Here is a 27650-nt window from a genome sequence, read left to right as displayed (position 1 = left end):
ATCTAAATGATTTGTACGCGCACTCGAGAATCGAACCAGGGCATACAGAGAGCTGTCAAAAATTCTCGGTCATGCGGTTTCGATCCGCAGGCGTGAGGAGGTAATATACATATATATATATATATATATATATATATATATATATATATATATATATATATATATATATATATATATTCTAGCCTGTGTTTGTAAGTGTCCACGTTCCACCTGTAAAAAATGGTCTATTTCAAGCACTTTTCTAGGATTAGGTATAGGGTTTGTACATTTTCAGTAGAAGCAAGCTGCCGTGGTGCAGCTATATGATAATATGATCATTATGTCTATCTCTATTGAATATACTTGTCTATATTTCCACATATTTGTAGACTTACTCCTCTTTCTGTTTTAATGTAATCGTAGGTTTACAGTCCTCCTCATTATAGAGCTAACAACGTTTTAATTAATGCAGTATGTCTCTCGTGATGTTCTGGATGATTTATTTATTGCATCATTACTGACAAAAAAGAAAAAAAAAAGATATACCAGATGCAGTTACGCGCATGCGTTATACATCTCTGACCACTGTACAACACTGTATGTATCTACATACATATATCATCGAGATATATTTTTCATCTATTAATATAAACAGTGGTGGATCCAATTTAAATCCTTAGGAATAGCGAACGTGTAAATAGAGGAAATTTATGTGAAGGAGAATATATTAATTTGAAGTTCAATATTCTGATATTTATAGTTATCATAATGTAATATACGCTAGGATTGATCAATCATAGTGCAAAATTGATTAGATTTTTTTCATCTATTGCCAAAATTGGAAGATATAATATGTTACGTATAGAACACGACAAACGAGATGTTGAGGTAAGCAGTTACAATATATTGCGATGAATCTAAGTATTTTTTTTAAAACAAGAAACATTATAATGAAAGAAAACGGGAATCTCTTTGTTGGGTGACCCAACCCCATATGAAAAAAGTATAATATTTGGGGAACACGATCCTTGTTTACCCTTAGGTAGGCCAAGCAAAATGGTATATGATCCAACTGAATTTATAACAGAATGTTAATGTTAGCAATCCATCCGAGAGATAAAGTTAATCTTACCGAGAAAATGAAAGCAACTCAAGCCGTCAGCGGTCTATTTTCAGCTGTAGTGTCAGTTGGCGCCGTCGTGCACCGTGAGTTAGGCTAACATTCTCTTGTAATATAAATTACCATTATTATTGCGTGTGATGCCCATGTCTCTATCTATCACTTATGTGCTTTTACAATTAAGGAAGTGGCAGATTCCCTGAGCATCAGCATATCCCAAATGGTCATGTATTTGTCCACGAATCTTTAATTAAGCGTCTGCTAAAGTTTCTTTAAGTTGGTTGGTCATTGACTGTTAAATCTGTCAACCTGTGAATGACCTACGAGGAATGACAATGGTCCTTTAAGGTATTTTTATGTACAAATATCTGCATCCGTGGAGGGAGGTGTTGTAGGTAAAATAAATAAAAATGGAAACGTCAACTGCGCAGCAAATGTTTACGTCAGTTGTATAAACCGTGTTTGCCGCCATGGCCGATGTTTACTGTCAAGATTAGGAGATTTAAGGGAAACATATAGCAATATACATACACAAAAGACAAGTGGCTTTGATTTGTGGTTGTAAAGTGAAGTGATAATTTAGAGAATACGAAATTACTATATACGTAAAAGTTTTTTTTAGAATGTTAGAATATATATATATATATATATATATATATATATATATATATATATATATATATATATATATATATATATACCTCGCAAACGCGGGAGACAGCGACAAAGTAAAATAAAAAAAATAAATAAAATATATATATATATATATATATATATATATATATATATATATATATATAATGGAATACGAGAGTATATTTAGTTATTTATCTTCTTTATTATGTTCTCTAATTTTCTCAGTATTATTATACGATTAGGTGGGTGCTCAAAACACCAGTTGTCGTAGTTCTTCATTTATTACATTCAAGCAGTCGCCTACACAGAGGCATCATCGGGAATATACAAAAGAGAAAAGAAAACTGCGTCATCAGAACTAGGAAATGATATGGAAAACACAAACAAAATATAAAAAGACACTCGGAAATACACATCACGTAGCCTATAAAAGTAGGGAAAACACTAAAAGCTAAACAACGAACAAAATCAAGAAAGGGAATATGAGTAACAGTCTAAATACAACATATGGAAACAGAAATATAGAAAAACTTACGGTTGAGGAAAAACACAGAACACTATTACACGAGATAGGAATATAGAAAATCCATCACTAAATACATTGAGGTCAAGTGAGACCGTTCCTGTCCGGATGCGGAGCTGAGGTCAGGTTGGGCTCGTCTGATTCTCTCTGACATTCGTAACCCAGGATCGTGTTCTTGCTGTACAGGGATGGCGGACTCGGTTGCTTGTGGTCTGCCATTGACGTGTCCCATGCCTATCCGTCCTATTGGCTGACAATCAAAGACCTGTATGGCGTTGGTCACTACACCACGGATGAATGAATGTAATACTCGTGTTGCCCCTTTTAAAATCTAATATACGTGCCATGTCTTTACACTCCACACACGCACCCACATACATACCAGCCAATGCCAGGTATCCATGTTATCGACCAGGCCTTACGGGAGGATGAACGGCCGGGTGGACTGTGGACTTCCACCCCCCACCCTATAAACGAAAGGCTGAACGAAGTTTATGAAAATTTATAATTGGATGTTTTCTTTAGGGCTGGCAGTCCAAGATGGCGGCCAGGTCGCTGGAGGAGGACGTGAGGCGGGAGTGTAAACTGCGTCTGTCTTCCTTGGACGAAGGGCAACACGGGCCCGAGGGCGAGCTTACCCTGGGGAGAGTGGTGGCCCCGGATCCTGGGGGGTAAGTGTCTCCCCCTAGAAACCCCCAAGATACCATAGATCGTAACGTCTATGCAACGCAGGGTTAGTGTTACGAGCCACTTTGTGAACTGATTGGTGGAGGAAGTTAAGCATCTGTACGCTGATTGGCTGAAGCTCTATCGAGGCTCTGAAGTTAGGTTTGTGTAGATTGACAATGCCATAATCTACGCCACTCACTATAAGAGTTAGATACAAAGTTTCGCTGAAATGTTCAGGTTAACGTATTGATACCGCTCGCCAAAGCATTCAAGGTGCTCTATAGCATAGCTCCCCCTGAATACATATGTCCGGATCGTTGTTGTGGAGACAAAAAACGTGAAGTTTTTCTCGTCATAGAAAATGGTGAGAAAGTATTGGCTACACGGGGGACTCTGGGAAAATAACCCCTTGAGTACGACGATATGGCCCTGGAGCACGACGGTTCGACCTTGGAGCACGTCGGTACGACCTTGGAGCACGACGGTACGTCCCTGGAGCACGACGGTACGACCCTGGAGTCTGACAGTACCATTCCTGGAGCAGGACGGTACGATCCATGGCTATAATGCCGTGGTCTTTGGTCCCAGGCTGGTTAATGAGGTCTGTGGTCCGTAACGTCACACTCGAGGGTCGTACCGTCGTATTAAAGGGTTATACGGTCGTGCAGAAGGGTCGTACTGTCGTGCAGGAGGGTCGTACTTCAGAGTCATAACACGGGGGGTGGGGTTGGGGGACTGGTGTGTTGTTATGTAACGGGGAGGGTGTGGGGCTGGTCTGTTGCTATGTAACACAGATTGGTCTGTTGTTATATAACACAGGGGGGCTGGTCTGTTGTTACATAACAGAGGGAGTACTGGTCTGTGTGTTATATAACACAGGGAGTTGGTCTCTTGGTATATAACACAGGGGTGCTGGTCTGTTGTTATACTAACTCAGGTGGTCTGTTGTTATGTAACACAACTTGTTTGTTGTTATCTAACACAGGGGACTGGTCTGTCGTTATACAACAGAGGTCCTTCTGTTGTTATGTAACACAAGCTGGTCTGTTGTTATCTAACACAAGGGGAACTGGTCCGGGGTTATATAACAGGCTGGTCTGTTCTTACATAACACAGGGACGGGTCTGTTGTTATATAACACAGGTTAGTCTGTTGCTATATAAAGGAGGCAGATCTGTTTATATAAAACATAGGGGCTGGTCTATCGTAATATAGTGCAGGTGGTTAGTCTGTTGTTATATGAGGGATAACTTACGCATGGATATATGTAAACAGGTACATAAGTACGATAATGAGCGTTACCGGACTGCCGTGCGTTTAACCTCACACAGACGGACGCACAACATCGGCAGATTCCTTGACGTATGGTTCTGTCCGGTGGACGTGGCTAGTTCCTCGAGCGCTGCAAAAGGGAGGGGGGACTACATGTAAGCGATTCCCGGAGCAGGAAGGTAGGGTAGCTTATATATATATGTATATATATATATATATATATATATATATATATATATATATATATATATATATATATATATATATATATATATATGTTAGTAACCCTGTCTTTTTTTTTCAGGCCAGGGGGAGTGCGGGAGGTGGGGGTCGAGGCCCTACTTAGCACCCCCCGGGTGGACGGGACAGCTGCGCGCGCATGGGTCTTGAGCGGCGAGTCGGGCCGCGGGAAGTCGTCAGTGGCGCGCTGCTTGGCCCGCGCCTGGAGCAGAGGAACGTCGAGCGTCCAGGAAATCCATAATTTCCAGGTTAGGGAGATGAGCCGATAGATTGTCCGGTGCCATACAGTGAGATAGTCTATTATCTATGGAAATAGATCGATAGATATCCTGAATTTGCTTTAAATACTTAAAAAAAAAGTTTCCTAACTTTGCTCCAGATGCTTGAAAGTATCTCAACACTCCAACAGATACTTGAAAAATATTCTTTCTTCTTTGTGCATGAGAAGTATCTTAATTTTGCCTGTGTTCAGTTAGTTCATTATGACCAGCTTTCTTCACAGTAGATCAGCACATTTTGTCTCGAAATTTTGGGTATTTATACGCGTGTTTGCGTATGTATGTTTCTGCACATGCAAATGATTGTGTATGCGTCTGAAATTTGTAAATGTCACTGTTATAACCTGTCGCTTTATCTCATACAGGGACAGGGAAACACATGGTTGAAATATGATTATAATTACAAACAAGATTACAGGGCAACATTGGTTACTGTTTACTCCTGGGGACTGAATCAAGCTAGGCTGTGTAGGTGTTCTCCATGTAATCAACAGTGGTCACTCAGAGCCACTGGGCAGGCTTGGGCACGTTTAAGTCTGTTGATAACAACGTGAGGTAATAATTGTAAGGCTAGGAAGTTAATGGTTTGTATACGGAGAGGGATGTGGGGCGCCTTCGCTCTGTCTTTATCTACGACGAGATGTGGGACTTGCCCAGTGTTGGGGGTCATTGACTTAGTTTGCTTAAAGAGTGCCAGTGGGGAATGGCCGGTCACCAACAGCTATAACAATAATGTATGTTTATTTGTATTCATGGATGTAGTGAGACATATGTATGAAAGGATATCTCTGTGTGTGTGTGTCAGGTATTCGTATGTGTACTTGTGCTTTTGTATACTTGAGTGTGCTTTCCCGCGCACGGCTATGCGTGGTTTTGCATGTTTGTGTTGGGTGTGTTACTGAGCAAGGGAGGTTGGGTTCACCTGAGTGAGGCAGTGTTGCAGGGTGTGGTGGTGGTGAGCGGGTACACCGTGGCCTCAGACGACTGCTGGGAGGCGGTGAAGACCCTTTTGCCCGACACCCTCGCTCGCTGGGGGCCCTCCCAGGTGGCCGAGTGGATGGAGGAGGCCCGCGTCTTGGTCATCGTCGACGACTTCGTCCTGAAGAACGCCGGGAAAGAGGTGGAGGACGCGCTGGAGGAGTGGAAGGAGGCGTCCTTCATGATCCTGACGACTCCCAGCGACGCCGCGGGCACGGTCGCCATCTTGGCAGCCCGTCGCCCGACGCTGTCGCTGACGATGCCTGGTCTGGAGCGTTGCGACGTGATCACTATGGCGGCGCAGTACCTGCCCGGGCAAGCGCTGGAGGGCCTCAGCAGCTGGCTGGTGGGGAACTGGAGTACTGCAGGGGAGGTGCTCTCCTACCCTGGCCTGGTGCAGCCCGCGTGCCACGCCTGGAGGCTGGGTCACATCACCGACGCCACCGTCACCACGACGCAGCTCATGTGGCACCTGGTGGAGGCCCGCGTGGCGCAGGAGAGCCGCGTGGGCGCCGCCATCCTGCCGGAGTGGCTGCTGGTGCTGGGCAGGCTCACCAGACGCAGCCTCGAGACCAGGAAACTTCCACAGAAGGAGGAAATGGAAACAGAAGCACGACGACTATTTCCTGCCGGGGTGGCAGAAGACATAGTGGTGAATCTGTTGCCCATCTCGGCGTCGGCCGCGTCTACCTCCACCCTATCCTTCCCTCACCCGCTGACACAGTTCCTGGCGGGGTGGGACGCCCTCCACCAGAACCTGCGAGGCACGCCGCTCAAGTCTCTGGTCAAGCGGCTGGAGGACGAGGACAGCGTGGTGCTGTACGTGGCTGGGCACCTGGCTCGCCTCCTGCAGCACCAGCCTCAATACCCAGACAAGCAGGTGGAACGTGTGGCCAAGAACCTGGTGCTGCACATGGATCGAGCCGCCGACCGTTTCGGCTACACCCTTAGGGTCATCCACGAGTTCCGTCTCCACCCGCGGGCCCTGAACTTACTGCAGAACGAAGTAGAGTTCCCGCGCCTGTGGGAGGTGTACGACGCGGCCATACTCCTGGAACCCCTGGCTGCCCTTCTACAGCAAGACACGCCGGACAAAATCATCGTCTCTGTGGAGAAGAACCGGTTAGCACCAGACCTGGAGGGCGTGGTGTCCCTCATCACCAGCAAGAAGATCCCAATGTTCCTGGCGGAGATGAACCACCTGGAGTGGGATAATCCCGACACAACAGACAACCTGGTGAGGATGGTGCAGCGGGGCACCTCCCAGCTGCAGGACTTCATGGGCTGCCTCACCACGCCCACCATCACCAGCCTGACCACGGCAGTCACCACGAGGAACCTGGTGTGTCTCAGGGTACGAGTGAAGGACCAGGAGTCGGTCCAAGCTATCCTGAGGTGTCCATCTGACCTGACGTCCCTCATGTGGCTTGAAGTGGACTTCGACTTGCTCTTGCACGACCTGGACAAGAGCCAAGTTCCCCAGGTCACTACCCCACTCATGGATGTGAGTTTTAAGGACTTGCGAGACGAAGATGTCCCCTTCTTGTGTGAGTTCCTGGCCCACATTCGACGCAGGTACTCCGGTGTGCATCTCATGAGATCGGTCCTGAGTCCACAGGGGGTGACGGAGGTGCTGAAGCAGTTCTTCAAGCGGGGGATGTTGATGACGGCCGACCCAGCCCTCATCAACAGGTACCGCCGCTGGAGGTTCCCCGTCCTGGCCACCACAATATCCACCACTGAGGAACTGACTGACGAGGTTGTCTCCCACCTCCTAGGCTACGATGACCGCTACCACTATAGCGACAACGAGGCTCGATCCAGTGTCCTCAGCACCCGCGTGGACGCCAGGGCTCTGGCCAATTTCTTCACGGCCATTAAGGACCTCCTCCACTTCCGTTATGTTTGCGCCAACTACAGCGTCGTCAAGAACACAGACGGAAGCATCGAGATGAAGGATCTCGTGTAGATCCTGCAAAATACGGAGGAAAAGGGGGTTTGTCCTCTTTCCTTCCGTCTGTGTCACCTTCAGTTTCTGATCAAAGGTCGACAAAGACACCAAGGAACTGCAGTTTGTCTTCTGCAACTGTCATATTTTGGATCTCATGGCGTACATACCTAAATGTATAAACACGATCTGAGTCTTACCTCTAGATATTACCTATCAGTTTTTGTTATAGGTATAGTTATTAGTTTTTGTATTTATTGCAAGTTGTGTACAACATTGTTAATTATATTCAGCTGTTGAAGACAATATGAACAAAGGAATTATGTCTTTGCAATCTATCTATTGATTGTTTTGCATCGAACGTCATAGCATAATTTCCATATCGAATATAATGACTGTTTTTAATTCCAAAGTTACCATCATTTTCCCTAAATCATGCATTTTTTTTAGGGAGGAATTCTTCTCTAAAAGGAGGGGGCCCTAGTGATTAATGAGTGGAGACTGTATTTTCAGAATCATATTTTCATTTATGTAATAATCAGTGATAAAGATGAGGAATGAAGTTACTCGTTAAGAGAAAACGGTTCTAGACCGTGACATAGTAGGGGGGACTTCGAAGAACGAGCAAATGTTTAAATGTTTTTAGAAACGTCAACACTGACGAAGGAATACAGTGTGCCACCCTCCACACTATCACTCACCATCATGTTTTCTACGGAGGTATACTCCATCAAACGTATCTTCACCACACCTACGACAAACACATGTTTACTACACCCTAACGGGTCAGTTCAAAAAGTTGGACGACAACTCGGCCCTTATTGTTCGTTCCTTAGTATTCACGGACACTTTCGCCCCAATTGACGGTTCATCCTCCACCTTAGGTTAAGTTTGGCTAGGGTAGGTTGACTTTGGGGAAAGATAGATCCGGCAAACGCAACTTCATTATACATTCTCAGGCTGCTGACCATTGGAAAGGCTAGAAAGATAGGAGGAAAAAACAAAAGCAAGAATTCCTTGCTTCCGTGGATTTTTTAAAAGTCTGATGTTAGAAAACTGCTGCCTTGGCTGGCCTTGCCTTTTACGTTCCGTATAACTATTCTTTCGACATATATCACATAAACTTATGCATTTGAGAATTCATTATATGATCGCTAATAGTTAATAAGTAACATTTAGCAATCTAACACTGTGCTGTATGTTTTTCATTGATATATTTTGTTAATATATTATTTTTCACATTTCTTATGCAGAAGAATTAGGTTAATGAATTGCAGATCCACCATCAAGAAGTGAAATTATAGTGGCGATGATAACCAACACATTTTGATATCTCTGCATAATTCCAATTACCCTCATGTAATCCATCAGTTATCTTCAGATCAAAGTCTAGGATGAGTATTAGAAAAAGTAATCTATCAAAGTTTGTGTAGTTATAGGTTGTAGAACAAGAATGGTAAAACATGAAGAACAAGAACACAATTTCACATAGCTAATGGGATTCTTAGTGGACATTAATTTTTTCATTTCCATTGTTGTGTACCGAAGGCATAAAGGAAAGTCGAGGAACGATCTTAGTGTGTCTTTTATTGTGAATGACATTACATAGCAAGTCCTTTTTGTGCGGGTGTGCACGACACAAACGCTTGTGATTTTCAGGTTCATAGTGTTCACCTCTCTAACAGCCAGCAAACTCTCCCTGATGCCTCTAGGAGTGAGCGTAATATATATATATATATATATATATATATATATATATATATATATATATATATATATATATATATATATATATATATATATATATATATATATATATATATATGTTTTTTCTTTCATACTATTCGCCATTTCCCGCATTAGCGAGGTAGCGTTAAGAACAGAGGACTGGGCCTTCGAGGGAATATCCTCACCTGGCCCCCTTCTCTGTTCCTTCTTTTGGAAAATTAAAAAAAAAACGAGAGGGGAGGATTTCCAGCCACCCGCTTCCTCCCCTTTTAGTCGCCTTCTACGACACGCAGGGAATACGTGGGAAGTATTCTTTCTCCCCTATCCCCAGGGATAATATATATATATATATATATATATATATATATATATATATATATATATATATATATATATATATATATATGGAACAGGGACCTAAAAGTTAATAATCCAGCTTACTCTTCGATAAAAAATGAAACACTAACCCAGCGGTCACCGTGGCCAGCACAAGATGGACGTTAGGACATACACTCCCTTCCACTGTAAAAGTAAGTTTTGACTACTACGAGTTTTACGTCCTGTATAAATACTTGCTGTCCGCATCAGTACAGAGGATGTAGCTTGCTAAAGGATACAATAAAATCTTACAGAACGCACGACGTAATATTCCCAGAGGACCAGTTTACAGAAGACACTCGGACTTCCCGCCATGAGCTATGGTTTTGGCGGCAACAACTACAACCTCAAGCTGCAATAGAAGGTAAGTTATTTCCTCTCAAAACTCTGTTATGAACGCCTGTTACTCCGTGTTTCTTAGAGATTACAGTAAGCAGGTGGCAAAGTTAATCATACGTTTAATGTTGAAGGCACTGAAAATAATGTTTGTCCTTAATTACCACAAAATGTGTGAAAAATACGCCTATATTTCGATATGACACTGGATATTATTAATGCGTATAGGGGGGAGGTCTCTAAGGATATCACACGTGCGTGAAGGGGTATTTCAGAATGTCACTAGTGCGTGAAGTTGGAGGGGGAACTGGCAGCCTAGCTGTGCTTTAAGAAGGATTGGCAGTGAAGTTCTGGAATAAAAAAAAAGTTCGTGAAAAAATGAACTTAAGATTGACATCATTAATTACAACATTGTGATATATAAGTACTCGTTTCGAGATTTTAGCTAAACCTGCCAACCCTATCAGACGTGGACACACTGTGTAAAATCACAGTCAAAGTACTGTGGGCGATGACGTATGTGTTACTATACATGCAAGCTAAGCTGACATCTTACACATTTTCTCCTGGTTGTGTTGGGTAACTTCCTCCCTGGTTGGTGAGGTTTGGTCACTACGGGGTATATAAACAATTTATCAACTATGAGAACACCACAGCAAATGTATCATAATCCGTAGCATAGTTTTCGAACTCCCGTGCCACGGTGGGCCCACACTGCTAATTCACACACAGTATAATGAAACCCGGTATTAACATTTTGAGGACGACGATACGACCTCTAAAGCACGACCATAATGGGTATGATGGTGTGTCCTCTTGACCAAGCCCCCATCATACCCTCGTCCTTTGTGTCTTCAAGTGGTTACAAGAGTATTGCTTGTCATTAAACACTGCCTGGGTGTGTCCTATCACTATGACAGTCCAATCCTAGTCCAATAAACTTAAACTTTCTACTTCCTATAAGGAAATGAAAACATTCAAAGTCTCATCTGAGAAAATATTACTCATTTTATGTTGGCCGATGCCCAGGAAGCGGCCATAGTTGAAATGCGTCATATATATATATGAGGAAGCAAGCGTTGTCAGCATGGAGTTGTGAGAGGACATGACACTGCAGCATAAGAAGAGTAGTCTAGCATCTCCCGCCTTCTTTAGGTGCTTCAATTTTGATTCTTGTTTTCTTATGGTTACGTTTTTTATTGGGATAGAAAAAGAAAAGTGCGTAGGGCAGAAAATCCCGATTTTGTTCCTTTAAAGTGCTGACATTAAGAACCCCATATCTCCAGCTTTTTCTAGGTGCATGCATCATGACCCTCCCGTTTTCTTTTAAGTGCTTGCTGCATCCATTGAACACACATAAGACAAACATTTGGAAGCTGTAACTTTATGATAGAGTTTGATGCGAAACAACTGGCCGAGAAATACATTGATCCCATTAAGTAGCTTCACTCTCTCGATAGAAAAGAAGACTGTACGATATCTGTACGATTATCATATATTTGATATCTTTATGAGAGGAAGTGAACAAACAAAATCTTTTTGCGGCAAAAATAGATAAGAGAAAACGTAGGCAATTTGTTGGCTGGCCTCCTTGTGATGGATGGTGACCTTAACGGGTAACTTTGTGTTCACGTTTAAGACATTCCCGCGAAGGCTGCCTCTGAGTGAAAGGTCACTTTAGACTTCCTGGGGCACAGATAAAGGTCAATTGAGGTGGTTTCTAGTTCGAGGTCGTCAAGCAGAGATATCGTGCAACACTGATACTCGTTAATAACAATGGGAAAGATCATTCAAATTTTTTAAACGCTCCTTCTGCAAGGCAGCGTCAGAGGCAAATATGTAAAAAAAAAAAAATGCTTATCATTATTAGTAATGAGTTAGAAGAATCAAAATATCGAAGATTTATGAGATTCCGAGACGAACATCAACCTAAGGAATTAATCAATCGTCTATTGAAGCAGGAAAACTGAAAAGACGGGGAAACAACGAAAAAGTGGTGTAAATAAAATTCGTTTGATGCCAGGGAGGTAGGCTGCGCTATTCAGCCGTAAAGACTGACAGCGTAGCCTAGGAGGAGAGCGTTATAGACACACACACACACACACACACACACACACACACACACACACACACACACACACACTCGCCTGAGGTAAAGATGGATTCTCATCTCATCTCATAGATCTGTACTTAAGGATTGGGTAGGGGTTAATGCGAAGCTGCTTAATGACAATCAGTATCTCTCTGGGAAAGTTATTGCCATCATGTAACTATAGTTAAGATGGGATAGGAAAGTGTTAACCGGCTTAACAATCTCGGTATATCTGGTCAAGAAGTTATCAGTGAGACGACCTCACTTCTCTGTCTCTCTCTCCCTCGGAGATCGTAGGGCAAAAATATCTACGTCTTCCTGATGACCCGAGCCAGGACTATGAGCACACTACTCCCCGATGACCTCAGCCTTGAGTCTCTCAGCCAAGGCCTTCCTGACCTGTAGCGTCTGCGCGTCGATCGTCGAGCCCGCCAGCACCTGCGGATGAAGTATAGATAAAGCTATTCGTATAGGAACCATTGTATACATTCTATATTTTTCCCCATCGCCCTCACTTAAGAGTCACTCATTACACCATCAACACTACCTTTGGACCTCAGGAATTTTCCAACACCCAAGCACCTTGTTCCTTTTATTAGTACGTGAGAAAATATACTTATGATCTTTAATCTCATGAAGAATAGAAAAAAAAAAAATTCTGGAAAGTGCTTTTATTACTAAGGAAGTTTGTGAGAAGGGTGTTAAAACATCAGTAACGAGATGAGGTCGGAGAACTGTCTATAAGAGAGAAAAAAGGAGGAGTCCCTGTATCTGGAGAGGACACCAGAATAAAGTCCCTATAACTGGAGAGGACACCAGAATACCGTCCCTATAACTGGAGAGGACAGAGACGAGGCTCAAGGTGGGGACATGTGGCATCGAAGATGAGCTAGTTAGTATACAGGGAGAGGAGGAAGTCAAGATGTTCTGGACAAACAATATAGCCTGAAAACACATCCCTATGGCGTGGTCCACATCACACGACCGAGAATGACGTTCACAAAATATGAAGGACATTTTCCAAAATCTGAAAGACATTTACAGTACCCTAGGACACCTGTGGATTGCAAGGAAGAGCACGACAAACCTCTGGTAGATGTTGGGAGGGCCTGAAGGATCAGGTGAATAGTGTAGGACCGGTCAGTGCCAGCGGTTAAGACGAAGGGCCTCTCTCAGGCACTCACCTTGCGCGCTGCCCTGGATGACTTCGGTCTCTTCTGGGGTGCCGACTCCTCATAGGCGGCCAGTTGCTTCTCCCGCTCCAACTGCTTGAGTTTTAGCAGCTTGTCCCGCTGACCCTTGAGGTACTCTTGCCTCCGCTTGAGCTCCGCGGGGTCGATATCATTGCTCTGCAACAACATGATGGAGGGGTCAACAATGTTGGGTGCCTGGGGTTCTCTGTAAGGGTTGTCTTAGGATAATTTTCCTAAGCTAACGTTTTGGCTTTATGTGATGAGGGTAGGATAACTCCAGCTAGATTTGGCTGAGTTGGATTAGACACCAACTCTTTGCCTTCTGTTATGTTTATGTTATATTTTTTTATCGGTCGCATGTTAGGATCCTTCAATTGAGATGGGGTAAGGTTAACGGTAACCTAAATTAAATATAATTAGTTGACAAACCTATACATCACCAGTGGAACCGTATGCCATCACACGAAGGAAGTCATCCAGTTAGCTAAACACCATTTTTCGTCCGGTCAGGTAAATGACAACTTGTATTCACTTCAGTTTCGCAAAATTTGCACTAGCATTTTATCCAAGCAGAGAAATATGTCATGGATGTGGAACAATACCATACTGTCGGACTCACAATACTTGGTACAGATAACTTTTAACTGAGGGGAAATAGTTTTGAAGCATTATTATTTTTTTCATCCTACATTAGTAAATAAGTGGTGGTGGGGGAAGGGCTATGATGGTCGAGGGAAATGTGGCGGAAACAAACGCATAAGCATGCGAGAGACACTTGAAAATAAGAGAACACTTGTGAAAACTTCACTTAATCTGATTCATGTAAACGAGCGTCGGGTTCCACTGCTTTTGTACCACTTGTTTAAATGACGTATGAGGTCATAGAAAAAGCAAACGGGGAACTACCATTATCATCCAATCAGCTAAACGGGGGTAACACTTTCATCTAGTCAGGGAAAACGGTTGTATTTCATCCAATCAGCACACAGTCAGGGGGCGGGGTCTTGTGTAGACGTGGTCTGTCAAGTGACTCACGTGAATATTTGGTAGCGCCTCCCGGGGTTCGGAGTCCACCTGAGCGTCGGTAGACATCTTCAGGGCCTTCTCCAGCATCTCTTTCTCCCGCGCTCTCTCTCCCTCCAACCGCTCCTTCTCCGCCTTCGACTCCACCAGCGCCTTCTCCAGGTCCCGCGACTCGGCGTCAAGTTCGGCCTGCAGGGCGTCGTGCTCCTCCAGTGACTTCCTGCAAGAGGAGGCGCGCCCTTAGAACCATCCCTTAACCCAAGCGAGTACACTTGCAACTCACAGTTCTGTCGATTCGTCCCTGAACTCACCACGAAATCTTGAGGCAGCTCATCTCTACATTTGCCCCCTACATCAGTGTCAACACATCGGTAAACCTGAGTCAGTCAGTTCGTAAAACCACGTCATGTCATTCCATCAAGTAGCCTAGGTGGTAATTCGTCCCTTAACCTCTAAATGTAAATCGACTCATCCCCGAACCTGAATCTATTAGGTTGTGAGTAGAAGTCAGTTCGTGCTCGGCAAAATCCAAGTCTCAGTAGATTTAAGTCGGTTCGTCTTTGAATTCGTCTACTCACAAGTGGATGTAAGCTGACTCGTCCTCAAGCTACAGTCAGCTCATTACTGAACTCGTATGGTTCACCTGACGACACTTAACGCTGAAGTGAATGTCCTGGGCTGATCAGTTTTGCAATTGACGGGCGGATCATTCGTCATACTTATGCAGTTTGTCCCATCGTCTCAAGTTGGTTTATTCGACAACAAGGGTGGCATCCATTTTGCCAATCCAGAATCATCTGGATCGTAGAACACAATGGGCAAAATATGTGATTAGATTCTTATAAATAGACGAACTCACCCATGCTTAATCTTATGTTTTCACAAATTAGAAATATAATGCTTATATATGTATCTGAAAGGAATATTAGATAAATAATAGTAATATTAATAATGTTAGGAGTGTGTGAGTGTAAGCATTCGCCATGGGCTCTTGTCAGTGACAAACCATTCTCTAATGTCTCATTATCGGCACAGGTCGGGTGTACGTGTATGGGGTGCCTTACTGGCGTAAGTTCAGTGTGTGTGCTCAGAGTACTAATACTGGCACAGGTCAGTCCGTACGTAAGCATGTAGGAAATGGGCTGTTTAAGGGAATGGGTGTTAAGATGTGTCTAATAATAATAATGTGTAACTATTATTATCACCAGTGTTATTACACACTTTATTAGAAACTTTATGCATTACATGCTTCAGTACAAAAAATATAATTTTTCCAATCCTCTAATACGACTGATTTTTAAGGCTCAAGTGAGTTATTTACCTCAAACAGATTCTTGGTAAGATGTATACAAATATTGTAAAAGTAGACTGTACATCCTCTGAGTCTTATGTACTTGTGTCTAGTGTATAGAGAATTTTCTGAGACAAAGAAACCTCGTGGTGAGAGATAAAGAGATTGAGAGACAGAAAAAGGTCCCACCGTATTAAGAGAAAACGTAGCAATGCAAATCAATTCAGGGCAAACTAAATTACTTTAGGGGCTTAGTATGTATAAAACTAAGGAAGGAATATAAAGTATTGATTAAAAAGACTTTCAGGTTTTCGGTCTTCCAGCCAATATTTTCAGAATAATTAGCTGTAAGAACCTAGATACTACAAGTTTTTATGAGCATACAGTTACGGAAAACCGGTTATGGAAGTACAAAGTAATGTCAGCTTTCATATATATATATATATATATATATATATATATATATATATATATATATATATATATATATATATATATATATCGTTGCAAATTAATCTTAAAGACATGAAAAGTCCCACGCCTTCTCTTATTAAAAGCTGTATATCCTTATATATCGCAGCTTTTTAATATAAACGTGTTGAAGATACGTCGCAGTATCAAATGTGATTTCACATGATCACTGTACTTGGTAAGGTTTTCCCTACTTCTCATATGCAACCCATTTAATCTCGTCTACCCTGACACCCACACCATCGTGGCTATGGAAAATGTCACATATCTGTGCCACAGTATAAGATTATGCTTGCTTGTACCTAAATTAGGCTATGCTCTTGTTCTCACGGTTGCTACAAGTGCAGCAGCCAGGCTATATACTTGCTGTGAGTGCATTGACAAACTCACTAGGCTTTGTTTTTGCTGTAAGTGCAGCAACCAGTTTATGTCCTTGCTCAAAATGCAGGGACGACGCTATTTTATTCCTTGACCCCTGTATTCTGAAATGTTCGTTTGCTGTGAAAACAAAAATGAAATTCTTAAACCTGGAACAAGCTTTTAATATCGATGTAGTATTTACGATAGGGAAAAAATATTTGTGTAATATGAGAATTTCTGCATTACGCAAATTAATAAGTAATTTCAGTCAGTTTACGAGCTGAAAAAATATGTAACCACCACAAAAGCTTTTAAAAGTATGGATTATTATGCCTGTATGTAGGAAAAAAATAGTGTACTAAATAAAAGGAGTGAAAGGTTTGGGTTCTTACGAAAAATAGTAAATCGAAAAGGGGGGAAAAAAAAGAGTTTGTTTGTATACAAAGGGTTAACTAAACTAAGGACGTAAAATATGGTAGTTTGTGGTAAAAAAGATATTAGAACAAACTTGAATCTCGTGAAATTTTGATATTTTGATAGAAAAAAAATATTCCTCATAGAAAGTGATAAAAAATCTGGATTACCTCGCTAAGTCTGAGAAAAATATGGGCTAAAACGTTAATGATATCAATGCAAACTATCGTAAGTTTTGAAAGACTTTGGCTGTATTAGGGAAAACATTGGTTACCTTACCACTTGAGAGAGTAAAGATATCTAAAAATTTACACCAGGGACAAAAACTGGACTAATTTATCAGAAAAATACAGAATATAGGGTATATAATAGCGGAATCAAAGTGTTGAGAACAGAAGTTAAAGGACTATTAGATAGAAAATAGAATTATAATTCCTCTTAAAAAGTAAATTTCACAAGAAGAGTGGGGGATAATAAGAACAATATACCTCGGGACAAACTTATGGGCCTCGAGTCTATTCTGAACAAAAATCTGGTATAACAGAGTATCAGAAAAAGAAACGAAAACGGACTTGCAGAAGGAAAAAACAAAAATAAAGTAAGGGAGGACCCTAGGACTAAATCACCAGCAGGGGTAACCAAACAACTTACTTCTTAATCTCTTCCAAAATGGCTCGCTCGTCTTGAGGCATAGCGTTCGTGCTTGTGTGGGGAACAGGCGCCAGAGTTCATGGAAAGAGAAGGAGGTTTAGGCCCCTCTTGACACGACAGGCTTGGGCGAAAAAAATATTTGCGTTACCCCCTGAAAGACCCTACTCTAAGACCCTCAGACATCTGTCAGGTGAAAAATAATATTTGTAAATGAAAATATATATATGTATATATATATATATATATATATATATATATATATATATATATATATATATATATATATATATATATATATATATACTGAAACCTGTTTTAACCGAAATAGTTGGTGCACTCGGTCGTTTCGGTAAACTAGAGGTAATTGGTTAGACATGTTTCCTCAACCGAAAAACCCAAATTAAAAATAATGGTGTGGCTTTCTCGAAATGTGAAGCATGGTAGACTTCTACAGACTGCATTTTTTTTTCCCCTTCCTTTTTCGATTGAGTAAGCATTTCTTCTCGCGGTTTTTTTTTCCTAAGCTAATTTTCTTTGGAAAAAAATTTCCAAATTAATTTCGGTTGTGAGTAAGACATTTTCGATATATATATATATATATATATATATATATATATATATATATATATATATATATATATATATATATTAATGGTTGTGTGTGTATGTTTTGTTTTTTCGCCTCGATAGCCATTATTCAGTACACAAAATTGAAAACAAAATTACACGTAAACAATAAGTAACTGTACAAATAACTTACTTAGATTGCCAGATCAGAGATAAGTACTTACGGACTCGCCCTAAGTCATCTTGCGTACAAGTCACTTTATTTCATCAGTCAAAAGTAGTCGTACTTTCTTAATAATCTGTAACCTACTTTTCGAGGTCAGAGTGTAACTCTCACGTTGTTATAGACTTGTTTTACTCTATAAAGTAAATAATGATAATAATAAAGCCATTGAATTCAACATGATGGCCTGTTTTGCTGTCAGTAACACCTGAGGAGAATCCAATGCCTTATTGCGCGGCTGTTTATAACTTCCGAGCCTTCTCTTGATTGCCACACACCCCTGTGTTTTCAGCTCCCACTGCCCTTCCCTCCACGCTGCTGTACATGCAGGGAGGACCCAAGGACCTGGCTAAAGACTTTCCAAGCTTGGGTGTCTTTGAGTTTTGTGTCGTATAAACTGTTATGTCTAATGGCTGTCGACCTATATATATATGATCATCAAAACAGACTTATTCCATACACTTATACAATATCTGTATTTATGATGGACTTAAAGGCTATTGGATACATGCAAGTTAATCCTACAAAAAGAAACTGGTTATCAACAGGTAAAGGTAATTATGCCAGAGACATGATTATGCACAACAACATAAACAACTGTAAATTGGTGGCGTTGGTTAACAGGTTGTTAAGGCCGTCAACGTCAAGTAATATCCACCAATCGTAAATAAACACCTGCAAGTGTGTGTGTGTGTGTGTGTGTGTGTGTGTGTGTGTGTGTGTGTGTGTTAAGGTTAACTTTAAAACACCGAAGATACCGATTGTATCCGTTATCCTGCAATGTAACACTGAACTAACTACTGGATGACATGATATGATTTCCGGGTTGTAACTTACTTCATGACTTGTTCGAGGACCTCTTGTTCTCCCTCGGGCATGTCGTCAGCCGGGATGAAGGAATCGGGGATGATGCCATACCGTTGCTGTAGGATCTCCAGCGCCTGTAGCTGCAGCTCGATGTTCTTCTGGATCATCATACGCTTGAAGATCTCGAAGTCATCCGCCGCCCACACTTGCTCGAATAACGTCTGACCGAAAGAATGACGGTAGTTTACCAATTGCTTCACAAACCGACAATGAATCAAGGAGGCAATTTTTCAGTTTTACGAATAATTAATATAATCACCGACAATAGATCAAGGAGGCAAGTTTTTCAGTTTTACGAATGATTAATATGATCTAGTATTCGATAAAGAAATGGTGGAGGTAATTTTTTTTTTATATTTTTTGAATCCATGGTTGTATAAACATTAATATAACGTTTCAAGAACAAATTTGATGTTCATGAATGAATGAGTTAACCGTCGTACAAATAAACTTAATTGACCTACCAATAAAAGTGTCTTTGAAGAATTGAATGTACTATGAAATATTAGATATCACAAATAAATAGGTAAATAATTTTCGAAGAACATTACGTTGATATACGTATGGCCCTGGATGACCTGGTAATGCTAATGGGACGTTATGGCGATGACCTGGTGGAGCAAATGACACTGACCTAGTGGACCTGATGACACTGACCTGGTGCACCAGATGACACTGACCTAGTGGACTTGATGACACTGACCTGGTGCAGCTAATGACACTGACCTAGTGGACCTGATGACACTGACCTGATGCACCAGATGACACTGACCTAGTGGACTTGATGACACTGACCTGGTGCATCAGATGACACTGACCTGGTGCACCAGATGACACTGACCTAGTGGACTTGATGACACTGACCTGGTGCACCAGATGACACTGACCTGGTGCACCAGATGACGCTGACCTGGTGCACCAGATGACACTGACCTGGTGCACCAGATGACACTGACCTGGTGCACCAGTCAATACTGACCTGGTGCACCAGTCGATACTGACCTGGTGCACCAGATGACACTGACCTGGTGCACCAGATGACACTGACCTGGTGCATCAGGTGACACTGACCTGGTGCATCAGATGACACTGACCTGGTGCACCCGTCGATACTGACCTGGTGGAAGGGGGTGTTCATGGAAGCCTTGCCGCAGGCGGACTCGAACTGCTCCGGGTTGATGCCCATGTCCTCCATGTAAGAGCCGAGCATGAAGTCCACCAGCGTCTTGTACTCTTCATGGATTTTGTGGTGGTCTTCATTCTCATCCACCCCAGCCTCAAAGACTGCAGCGGGGAGAGAGAGAGGGAGAGAGTCAGGTCTGGGGTGTTTGGGGAGGAGGTCGCACGGGGCATTGGTCACTGGGGAGGTCAGGTCTGGGGTGTTTGGGGAGGAGGTCGTTCAGGAAACTGGTCACTGGGGAGGTCAGGTTTGGGGAGGAGGTCGTTCAGGAAATTGGTCACTGGGGAGGTCATGTCTTGGGTGTTTGGGGAGGAGGTCGTTCAGGAAACTGGTCACTGGGGAGGTCAGGTCTGGGGTGTTTGGGGAGGAGGTCGTTCAGGAAACTGGTCACTGGGGAGGTCAGGTCTGGGGTGTTTGGGGAGGAGGTCGTTCAGGAAATTGGTCACTGGGGAGGTCAGGTCTGGGGTGTTTGGGGAGGAGGTCGTTCAGGAAACTGGTCACTGGGGAGGTCAGGTCTGGGGTGTTTGGGGAGGAGGTCGTTCAGGAAATTGGTCACTGGGGAGGTTAGTACGTCACTGGGGAGGCCAGGTCTCAGGGATCGCCGAGGTCTGAGGAAGTATACCGAGGCGATGTGTTTCTTTTAAGCGGGTGATCATACACACACACACACACACACACACCGTTCATCGTTGAGCCACCAGTGGGTGTAAAGCACAGAGGGAAACATCTTGTGCCTTCCGCATAACTGGTTCACTCTCCCCAGACGTCTTAATGACCATTATGTGGTTGCCTGATTATCACACTAGAATAGTATCAACACCCTCTACTAGATCGGAAGTGTAGCTGTGAACCGCAGCTGTAGCTGTGAACCGCAGCTGTAGCTGTGAACCACAGCTGTAGCTGTGGATTAGGTGTCCCATAACTGTGGTTGGACGTGCAGGTGCTGCAATCGACCAATAGCACATCTGCGTTAGTCGGTTGGTTATTTGGGCTTTATACCAACTGCCAGGGTCTTTAAGGCCCACTCTAAGTTATAATCACTCGTCGAAAAGTCTTCAAAAAAAACATATTTCTAAGACCACATGTGCTTTGTATACGACCCGTGCATATTAATGAGTGCAGAACCACGTCGCAGAGTTCCTGAACTATTGATTAATGGTACAAGGCTCACCTTCACACATACCAGGTGTGTGTGTGTGTGTGTGTGTGTGTGTGTGTGTTGGTGGCAGAGGTGTCAGGGGATGATGGTGGTGGCCACGGTGATAGGAATGTTGGTAGTGGTGGTTAGTGATTGAGATGGTGGTAGTGGGATGTTGGTAGTGGTGGTTAGTGATTGAGATGGTGGTAGTGGGATGTTGGTAGTGGTGGTTAGTGATTGAGATGGTGGTAGTGGGATGTTGGTAGTGGTGGTTAGTGATTGAGATGGTGGTAGTGGGAGTGGTGATAGTCGTGAGCAGTAACTGGGGGGTATTGGTGGCAGATGTGTCAGCAGAGGTGGTAGATTTTTCACACTGGTGGAAGGGAAAGGACGGTGGTACTGCAGTAGTGGGGTCACGGTGGAAAAGGTGTCAGCCAGTGGCAGGAAGGTGGGTGGGAAAGTTTGTCATGTGACGGAAAGAAAAAGAGAACATCTGATTTTATCCAGGAAGAAAACGTAGCCCACCGCCTCACTCCGTTTTCTAACCAGTAAACAAACTCCAGTTTGCCATAATATGAAACTAAAATCATCATTGTAGAATTAACTTATACAACAGAAACCTGCTCACGAAAAGAATAATTACGGGGAAATAATGTAGACATTATATCCTTCAATGACTAGAAATAAGCCAACGTAATTATTAGCATCAACATATTTTACAATAATAGTCCGACAGATATCTACGCATCCGAATTATTTTGTTCCAAAACACGACACGGATTGAAGGACATACGATACGAATTCCCATATGTTCTGAAGTACTAGAAACCTTCAACATTATAAAACTCGTCCAAAAGAGCGTCGCTAAATACTACAAAAGTTGAATAAACAACCAGTCCCCACACATCAAGACGTGTCAAAAAAAAAAAAAATTAGAAAACGGGAACTTCGTGCAACCAAAGAGCATGGCATAAGATACCGTGGCAGGGAACTGGTGTACGCAGCAGTGACGAGGCGGAGTGTAGGAATCAATACATCTTGCAGAGGGGAAACACCCGCTACGTAGCGTTAACATGTCAGCATATACTGCTAGTGTTCAGTCTTGCTCAACATAGTTTGCTGGGAATTTATGATATAAAATATGAATATCTGATGAAGAAAAAAAAAAGCGCTCGGTACACTGTTGTCACGTATATACTTGGCCTTTGCCAGTAATGACGTAAGCACACGCGCCCAAAGGAAGCACACGCGCGCGCCCAAGCAATGCCAGTAATGGTACACGCGAAAGTGTAGTCATCATGATGAGAACTGGTGCCAAGCTTAGGACTGGCGAATGTTTACACACTCGAACGTATTTACTCACCGTAAAGTTTAGAAACGACACAGTTCTTCCCGTGGTTTGAGCCGACGACAGGGCGAATTAATGAAGCCATTAATACAACTCAGTTCCGTTCAGACTCGACTTCATAATGATTTACCACGGGATTGGGTTAGCAATTAATATGATTGGCCGGAGAGTGTGTGTGTGTGTGTGAAAGACACAGTGTGAGAACGTGGGTGTGACACCACTCACACACCTACCAATAGACAAGCCCGGTGAAATAGTCTCCCCCCCCTCAACAAAAAATGGATATTCTGGGTTGAATGCACTACTACGCCAATGGGGACCACTTGATTCTCCGTTCTCCCAGCACATCTGTCTGGACTCAGTGGACCACTCGTCTGACGGGGTGACACAACATGTCCAAATACACTTCCGGGTAACCTATTGGATCACCTGGTTCCGTAGTCAAACAAGTTATGTCGCAGCATTTTTCATCATGGTTCACTCTATCGTGCTCAGGGCAGGCCGTGGAGTCTACCTCCCCTCGGTTATATAACTTGACAGCTATTGACTATTGTAGGGGTTGTTTAGGTCCAGGAGGCTGGTGATTCAAGCGTGGAGGGGATTTATTAACGAGTGTTTTGTGGAGCGTTTGGGATGGGATCACTAAGAGATAAGAAAATGGGAGGTTAAAAACAAAACAAGGATACTATAGTTTTGGACTCAAGCGAGGCAATCCATTGTCTCGTATCTAAATAGTATGTAGTATATGTATAGAGGGGTCACGCCCGGGTTATATATATATATATATATATATATATATATATATATAGGTATATATATGTGTGTGTGTGTGTGTGTGTGGTTGTAGGTCATGGAGACCAACAGGTCATGATCATTTAACTGATGATTCATACCTTCCGTCTCAACCGTGTGTATATGGGTAGGATGATTTTGTTGCCCGTCAACGAAGCTGGACTGATGAACACACAGGGCAAACTATACCAACTGGGGCCACGGGTAGGACTAGCAGAGGGAATATCTTAGAATTTTCCTGTTTTCAACAGTCACCCTACAACTTATTGTACGTTGGTGGGGACTGTAAAACTTTCGCAGTGATAACTTGTGTAAAATGAATTTACGGTCATGAAGAAATACACACACACACACATGGAAATACAGACTTCTAAAATCGTCTATACTTGCAATGTGAGTCCATAAAACTAACACCACCACAATGCAGTGAAAACTATCGCCAAACGTGACCTATAATCAACAGCGAACACAATCTGAGACTCAGTAAGATATCGGAATCTTCAACAAGAATCGACACATCAAGGCAGTACTGCACGAGGACTGGGAATACATTAGTCCACGTAGACTAGACCAAAGTAGGAAATATAAAGAAAATCATTTTAACGCGCGCTACCCAATATTATAACTAAAAAACAACTAAAAACGAGTAAATATGAAATGCAAATATAGTTACCCTTCCGCTCTAACTCTTAAAAAAGAAGAAAAAAAAAAGCTTATAGAAATTATTAATTTCCTTCACAACCAGGTGGGAGGGGTAGCTGGGGTGTTACCGAGAATCGATATTGTCGCTTGGAGACGACACCCTCCTTCCACCCCTCTGGCAGTCGACCTGACCTGCCCAAACTGTAGCCTACGACAGCAACTACAGTCTAAGACAGCAACTACAGTCTGCCTCAGACAGATTTTTAAGAATGCAGTCTTCTTGTTCCCGTAAATGTCTCTACGTATATCCTTTTTTTTCTCCTTCAAACATCATTATTCATCATGACAGCAATTATCGTTATCATTCATAATGTGTATATGTTATCTTTGGGGTATTTTGAGTCATGTGACTTCACTGTGAACACGAGACCCGCCCTTGAATAAGTTTCGAAAGCTTTTGTTTTGAACAAGTTATAAACTTTCGCGACTTATTTCTGCAAACTTTTTCCACTACATTCATGTAAAGCATTCCAGCTGCATATTGGCCACTGATGTGTCATCTTTAAAAGAGATATTCAGTATAAGATAATGAAAAGCGGAAGCGTATGGATACAAACGTGCAATGCCGTGTATATAAACAAAACTTGGAAATATATATAATCATATATATGACAGCTAGTGTGGATGTGAGCGAATAGGGACATTTCTCCCGTCTTCCTGGTGTTGTCTCGCTGACACGGGAAATGATATATATATATATATATATATATATATATATATATATATATATATATATATATATATATATATAATGGTCGCAGAGAGAAGGCAGAGTCGTTTGCGCGTCTGGGCAACAAACTTGTGTCGAAGGAGCACTTTAACTGCGTTTATGAAGACAAAAGAGAATCACCGTGCATTCCAGGGGAACGGAAATGCATTTCTGCCGGGTAAAGCTCTAGCCTATTCCTCTATGGAGGATTACGTGATACTCTCGTCGGTTCATGCATGTGTCACTATCAGTGAATCACAGGCTTACAGTGGCAATTGGGCAGTTGGCACCCCAATCACCACACGGGCTCATACAACACCGCTAAACGAGCAGCCACATCCCCATCCATTGTCAATTCTATCAATAATTAGTAAACTATATATGACCTGAATGTGTAAGCTGTTTAATGCCCCTACCTTGTATACGACTTATTATTGTATGCATTGTATCCGAATAATCGCAGCCTTTGGCTTAACTAAAGTCAGTAAATCGTTAAATATTACTTCAAACACACACACACACACACACACACACACACACACACACACACGTAGATCTACGATAGCATAACTGGTGCTTCTCTGTAGCACCTTTTTCAGCATTCGAGTCGAACCTGCGGGAGCCAGAAATGCTGGTATGTTTACGCCATTCGTTGAGTATTCGCGCGGACCAATCACAATGTAAGATTGTGTATTTCTACATATTATTGGTTGACATTGATCCATCGTCATACGATCCAATCATTAGCTTACCTTGTATTGGCGTTATGATGAAAATAAAAGAAAAGTATACAATTTCTTCTTTAACGCACATTACATAACGTATGGTCAAATTCGCCACAGACATTGATTTAGAATCTTCATGTACTCATTTAAGGCATTAATTTCCATTTCCAGCATCCAGCGAATTTTCGGACAGGTTAGATATGGTCGAAATAGTCGTCGTGTTTTCAACGATTCCGACACTTTACATCGCAATTCCCCTCACTCAAAACCCCGGTTCCCAGGTAGAATGTCCGGCACGGTAATTTCACCGATCCTCTTCCCTCTCTTCGATCGTCCTCTCCCTTTGGTCGCCACATTCCTAAGTCCCCTCCAACAAACCCCTTTCCCCTCGACCCTTCAGTCAGTAGCAGAATAAAACTTTATACCTACAAGGCAACTGGGTCTGGATGATATATACTGAACTTGGTATGTTTGACACTACTGTTTCTAACATAATAGAACTTGATATGTTTGACATTACTGTTTCTAACATAATAGAAATTACTGATGATAAGTCCGATGAAATATGTGTAGATAAAATTTTATTTAGAAAATCCAAATTTAATTTAGTGTCATATACAAAAGCCACATTAGCGTTTTTATATTCGTAATGTGGTAATGCTGTAGTATTCTGAAAAAAAAATATATATAGGTAAGCTGTGAATCACAAATTAGGAAATTTAGAAATGTGTAAATACCACCTGAAATAGATATATTTGGAATCCCATTTTTCACAACACGCTCACTTTAAAGTTAAAGCTTGATTCACTACAGTTGCACATGGGCCGACTTGTGCCAGTAATGACACCATGAGCACACACACACCTGACCTATGCCAGTAATGTTTACGGACTAGTCTATGCTAGAGTTGCTTGCACTTGGCCTTTCTTTAAAGAACTTTACTTAAGGTTAAGAAAAAGAGGAGAGGCCATCTTAAGGCATTGGCAGGTTACATCCTGGCCAATATGTGACAAGGGTTCTTTTTTGAATTGAGTTACATACATCAAATACAGTAATGAAAGGAGAATTTGGAAAGGCCTTATGGAAATTATTGATACCTTAGCATGGCACTTTGAGGAACAGGATTACTGTTACTTAAGTTGACCCCAGGAATGATTTTCCAAAGGGCGCAAAGTCAGGGTGATTGGAAAATACCAAATCATGAGCGAACTATCAAATGTCACGGGTGATGTGAGACAAGAAAATCATATCGCCAGTGAGGGTATGTCATTAACTCAGGGAAAGAAGGATTTAGCTTGGGAAAAATCTGGTGGATCGTACGGAGGAGTAAATTTAAACCATAAATTTCGAAAATAAAGTGCAAAAAATTTGAAAAAAAAATCCTGAATATGGTTTTAGGCCACTGAAAGGTTACCAAGAAATTAAATTTTTTTTTTATTGCTTCAAGTAAATAAAGACCAGGGATTGACATCAGGTTAGGCATGAGGAAATAGGCGATGGAACTTACTGAGGGATTTGTGTTCTATGAAGGTAAGGATGGGCACGTTCCACACGGGGCCCCTCAGGAAGTTGACGAGGCTGTCTAGGATCCACCCCTTCTCGTCGTCGTCACCCATGGCGGCGGAAGACTTGGAATCCCCTAAACTTTATGTATAGACCCTCTCACTCTACTCTTTAGGTAAACTCTCCCGCTCTGTCACGATGGGCCGACTCTCCCACGAGTGCTCGAGCGCGTAACTTTCGTCCCAGAGGAGCGAGTGTTCGCCAGGGAGCGACAGCGACGGGTGTCGTGAGCGGAAGGGGAATGCAACTTGCGAGT

General features: G+C 42.4%; 2 protein-coding genes across 3 annotated transcripts; one reads left to right on the top strand and one right to left on the bottom strand.

Moving 5' to 3' along the window:
- The first annotated feature begins 1165 nt into the window (after nt 1-1165).
- Nucleotides 1166-9213, top strand: LOC139765538 (uncharacterized). The gene is made up of 4 exons (XM_071693063.1): nt 1166-1185; nt 2784-2929; nt 4504-4687; nt 5661-9213. The coding sequence occupies exons 2-4, from the start codon at nt 2799-2801 to the stop codon at nt 7662-7664; spliced, it is 2319 nt and encodes a 772-aa protein (XP_071549164.1). The 5' UTR covers nt 1166-1185; nt 2784-2798; the 3' UTR covers nt 7665-9213.
- LOC139765539 (cilia- and flagella-associated protein 36) lies at nt 9211-27650 on the bottom strand. 2 transcript variants are annotated; one of them, XM_071693064.1, is made up of 7 exons: nt 27339-27650; nt 20355-20521; nt 19208-19398; nt 17581-17631; nt 14406-14613; nt 13362-13526; nt 9211-12615 (listed from the first exon to the last, which is right to left on the bottom strand). In XM_071693064.1, exons 1-7 carry the CDS (start codon nt 27445-27447, stop codon nt 12526-12528), a joined length of 981 nt encoding a protein of 326 aa, XP_071549165.1. In that variant the 5' UTR covers nt 27448-27650; the 3' UTR covers nt 9211-12525. The 2 variants fall into 2 exon arrangements, with proteins under 2 accessions (XP_071549165.1, XP_071549166.1); XM_071693065.1 differs by lacking the exon at nt 17581-17631.

This window comes from Panulirus ornatus, chromosome 55 (genome assembly GCF_036320965.1).
Source record: "Panulirus ornatus isolate Po-2019 chromosome 55, ASM3632096v1, whole genome shotgun sequence".
In the NCBI taxonomy this organism is placed as follows: domain Eukaryota; kingdom Metazoa; phylum Arthropoda; class Malacostraca; order Decapoda; family Palinuridae; genus Panulirus; species Panulirus ornatus.
Note: the sequence above shows the minus strand (reverse complement) of the source record. Positions and strands in the feature narration are given on the sequence as shown.

Bases quoted from the DNA above. Each gene is read 5' to 3' on its own strand.
- LOC139765538 (XM_071693063.1), top strand. From the start codon at position 2,799: ATGGCGGCCAGGTCGCTGGAGGAGGACGTGAGGCGGGAGTGTAAACTG. The intron at 2,930-4,503 runs GTAAGTGTCTCC...TTTTTTTTTCAG, and splicing joins GTGGCCCCGGATCCTGGGGG to GCCAGGGGGAGTGCGGGAGG. The intron at 4,688-5,660 runs GTTAGGGAGATG...GCAGTGTTGCAG, and splicing joins AGGAAATCCATAATTTCCAG to GGTGTGGTGGTGGTGAGCGG.
- LOC139765539 (XM_071693064.1), bottom strand. From the start codon at position 27,447: ATGGGTGACGACGACGAGAAGGGGTGGATCCTAGACAGCCTCGTCAAC. The intron at 19,399-20,354 runs GTCAGTATCGAC...TCTTTCGGTCAG, and splicing joins TGAACACCCCCTTCCACCAG to ACGTTATTCGAGCAAGTGTG. The intron at 13,527-14,405 runs GTGAGTCACTTG...ATGTTGTTGCAG, and splicing joins AGGCGCTACCAAATATTCAC to AGCAATGATATCGACCCCGC.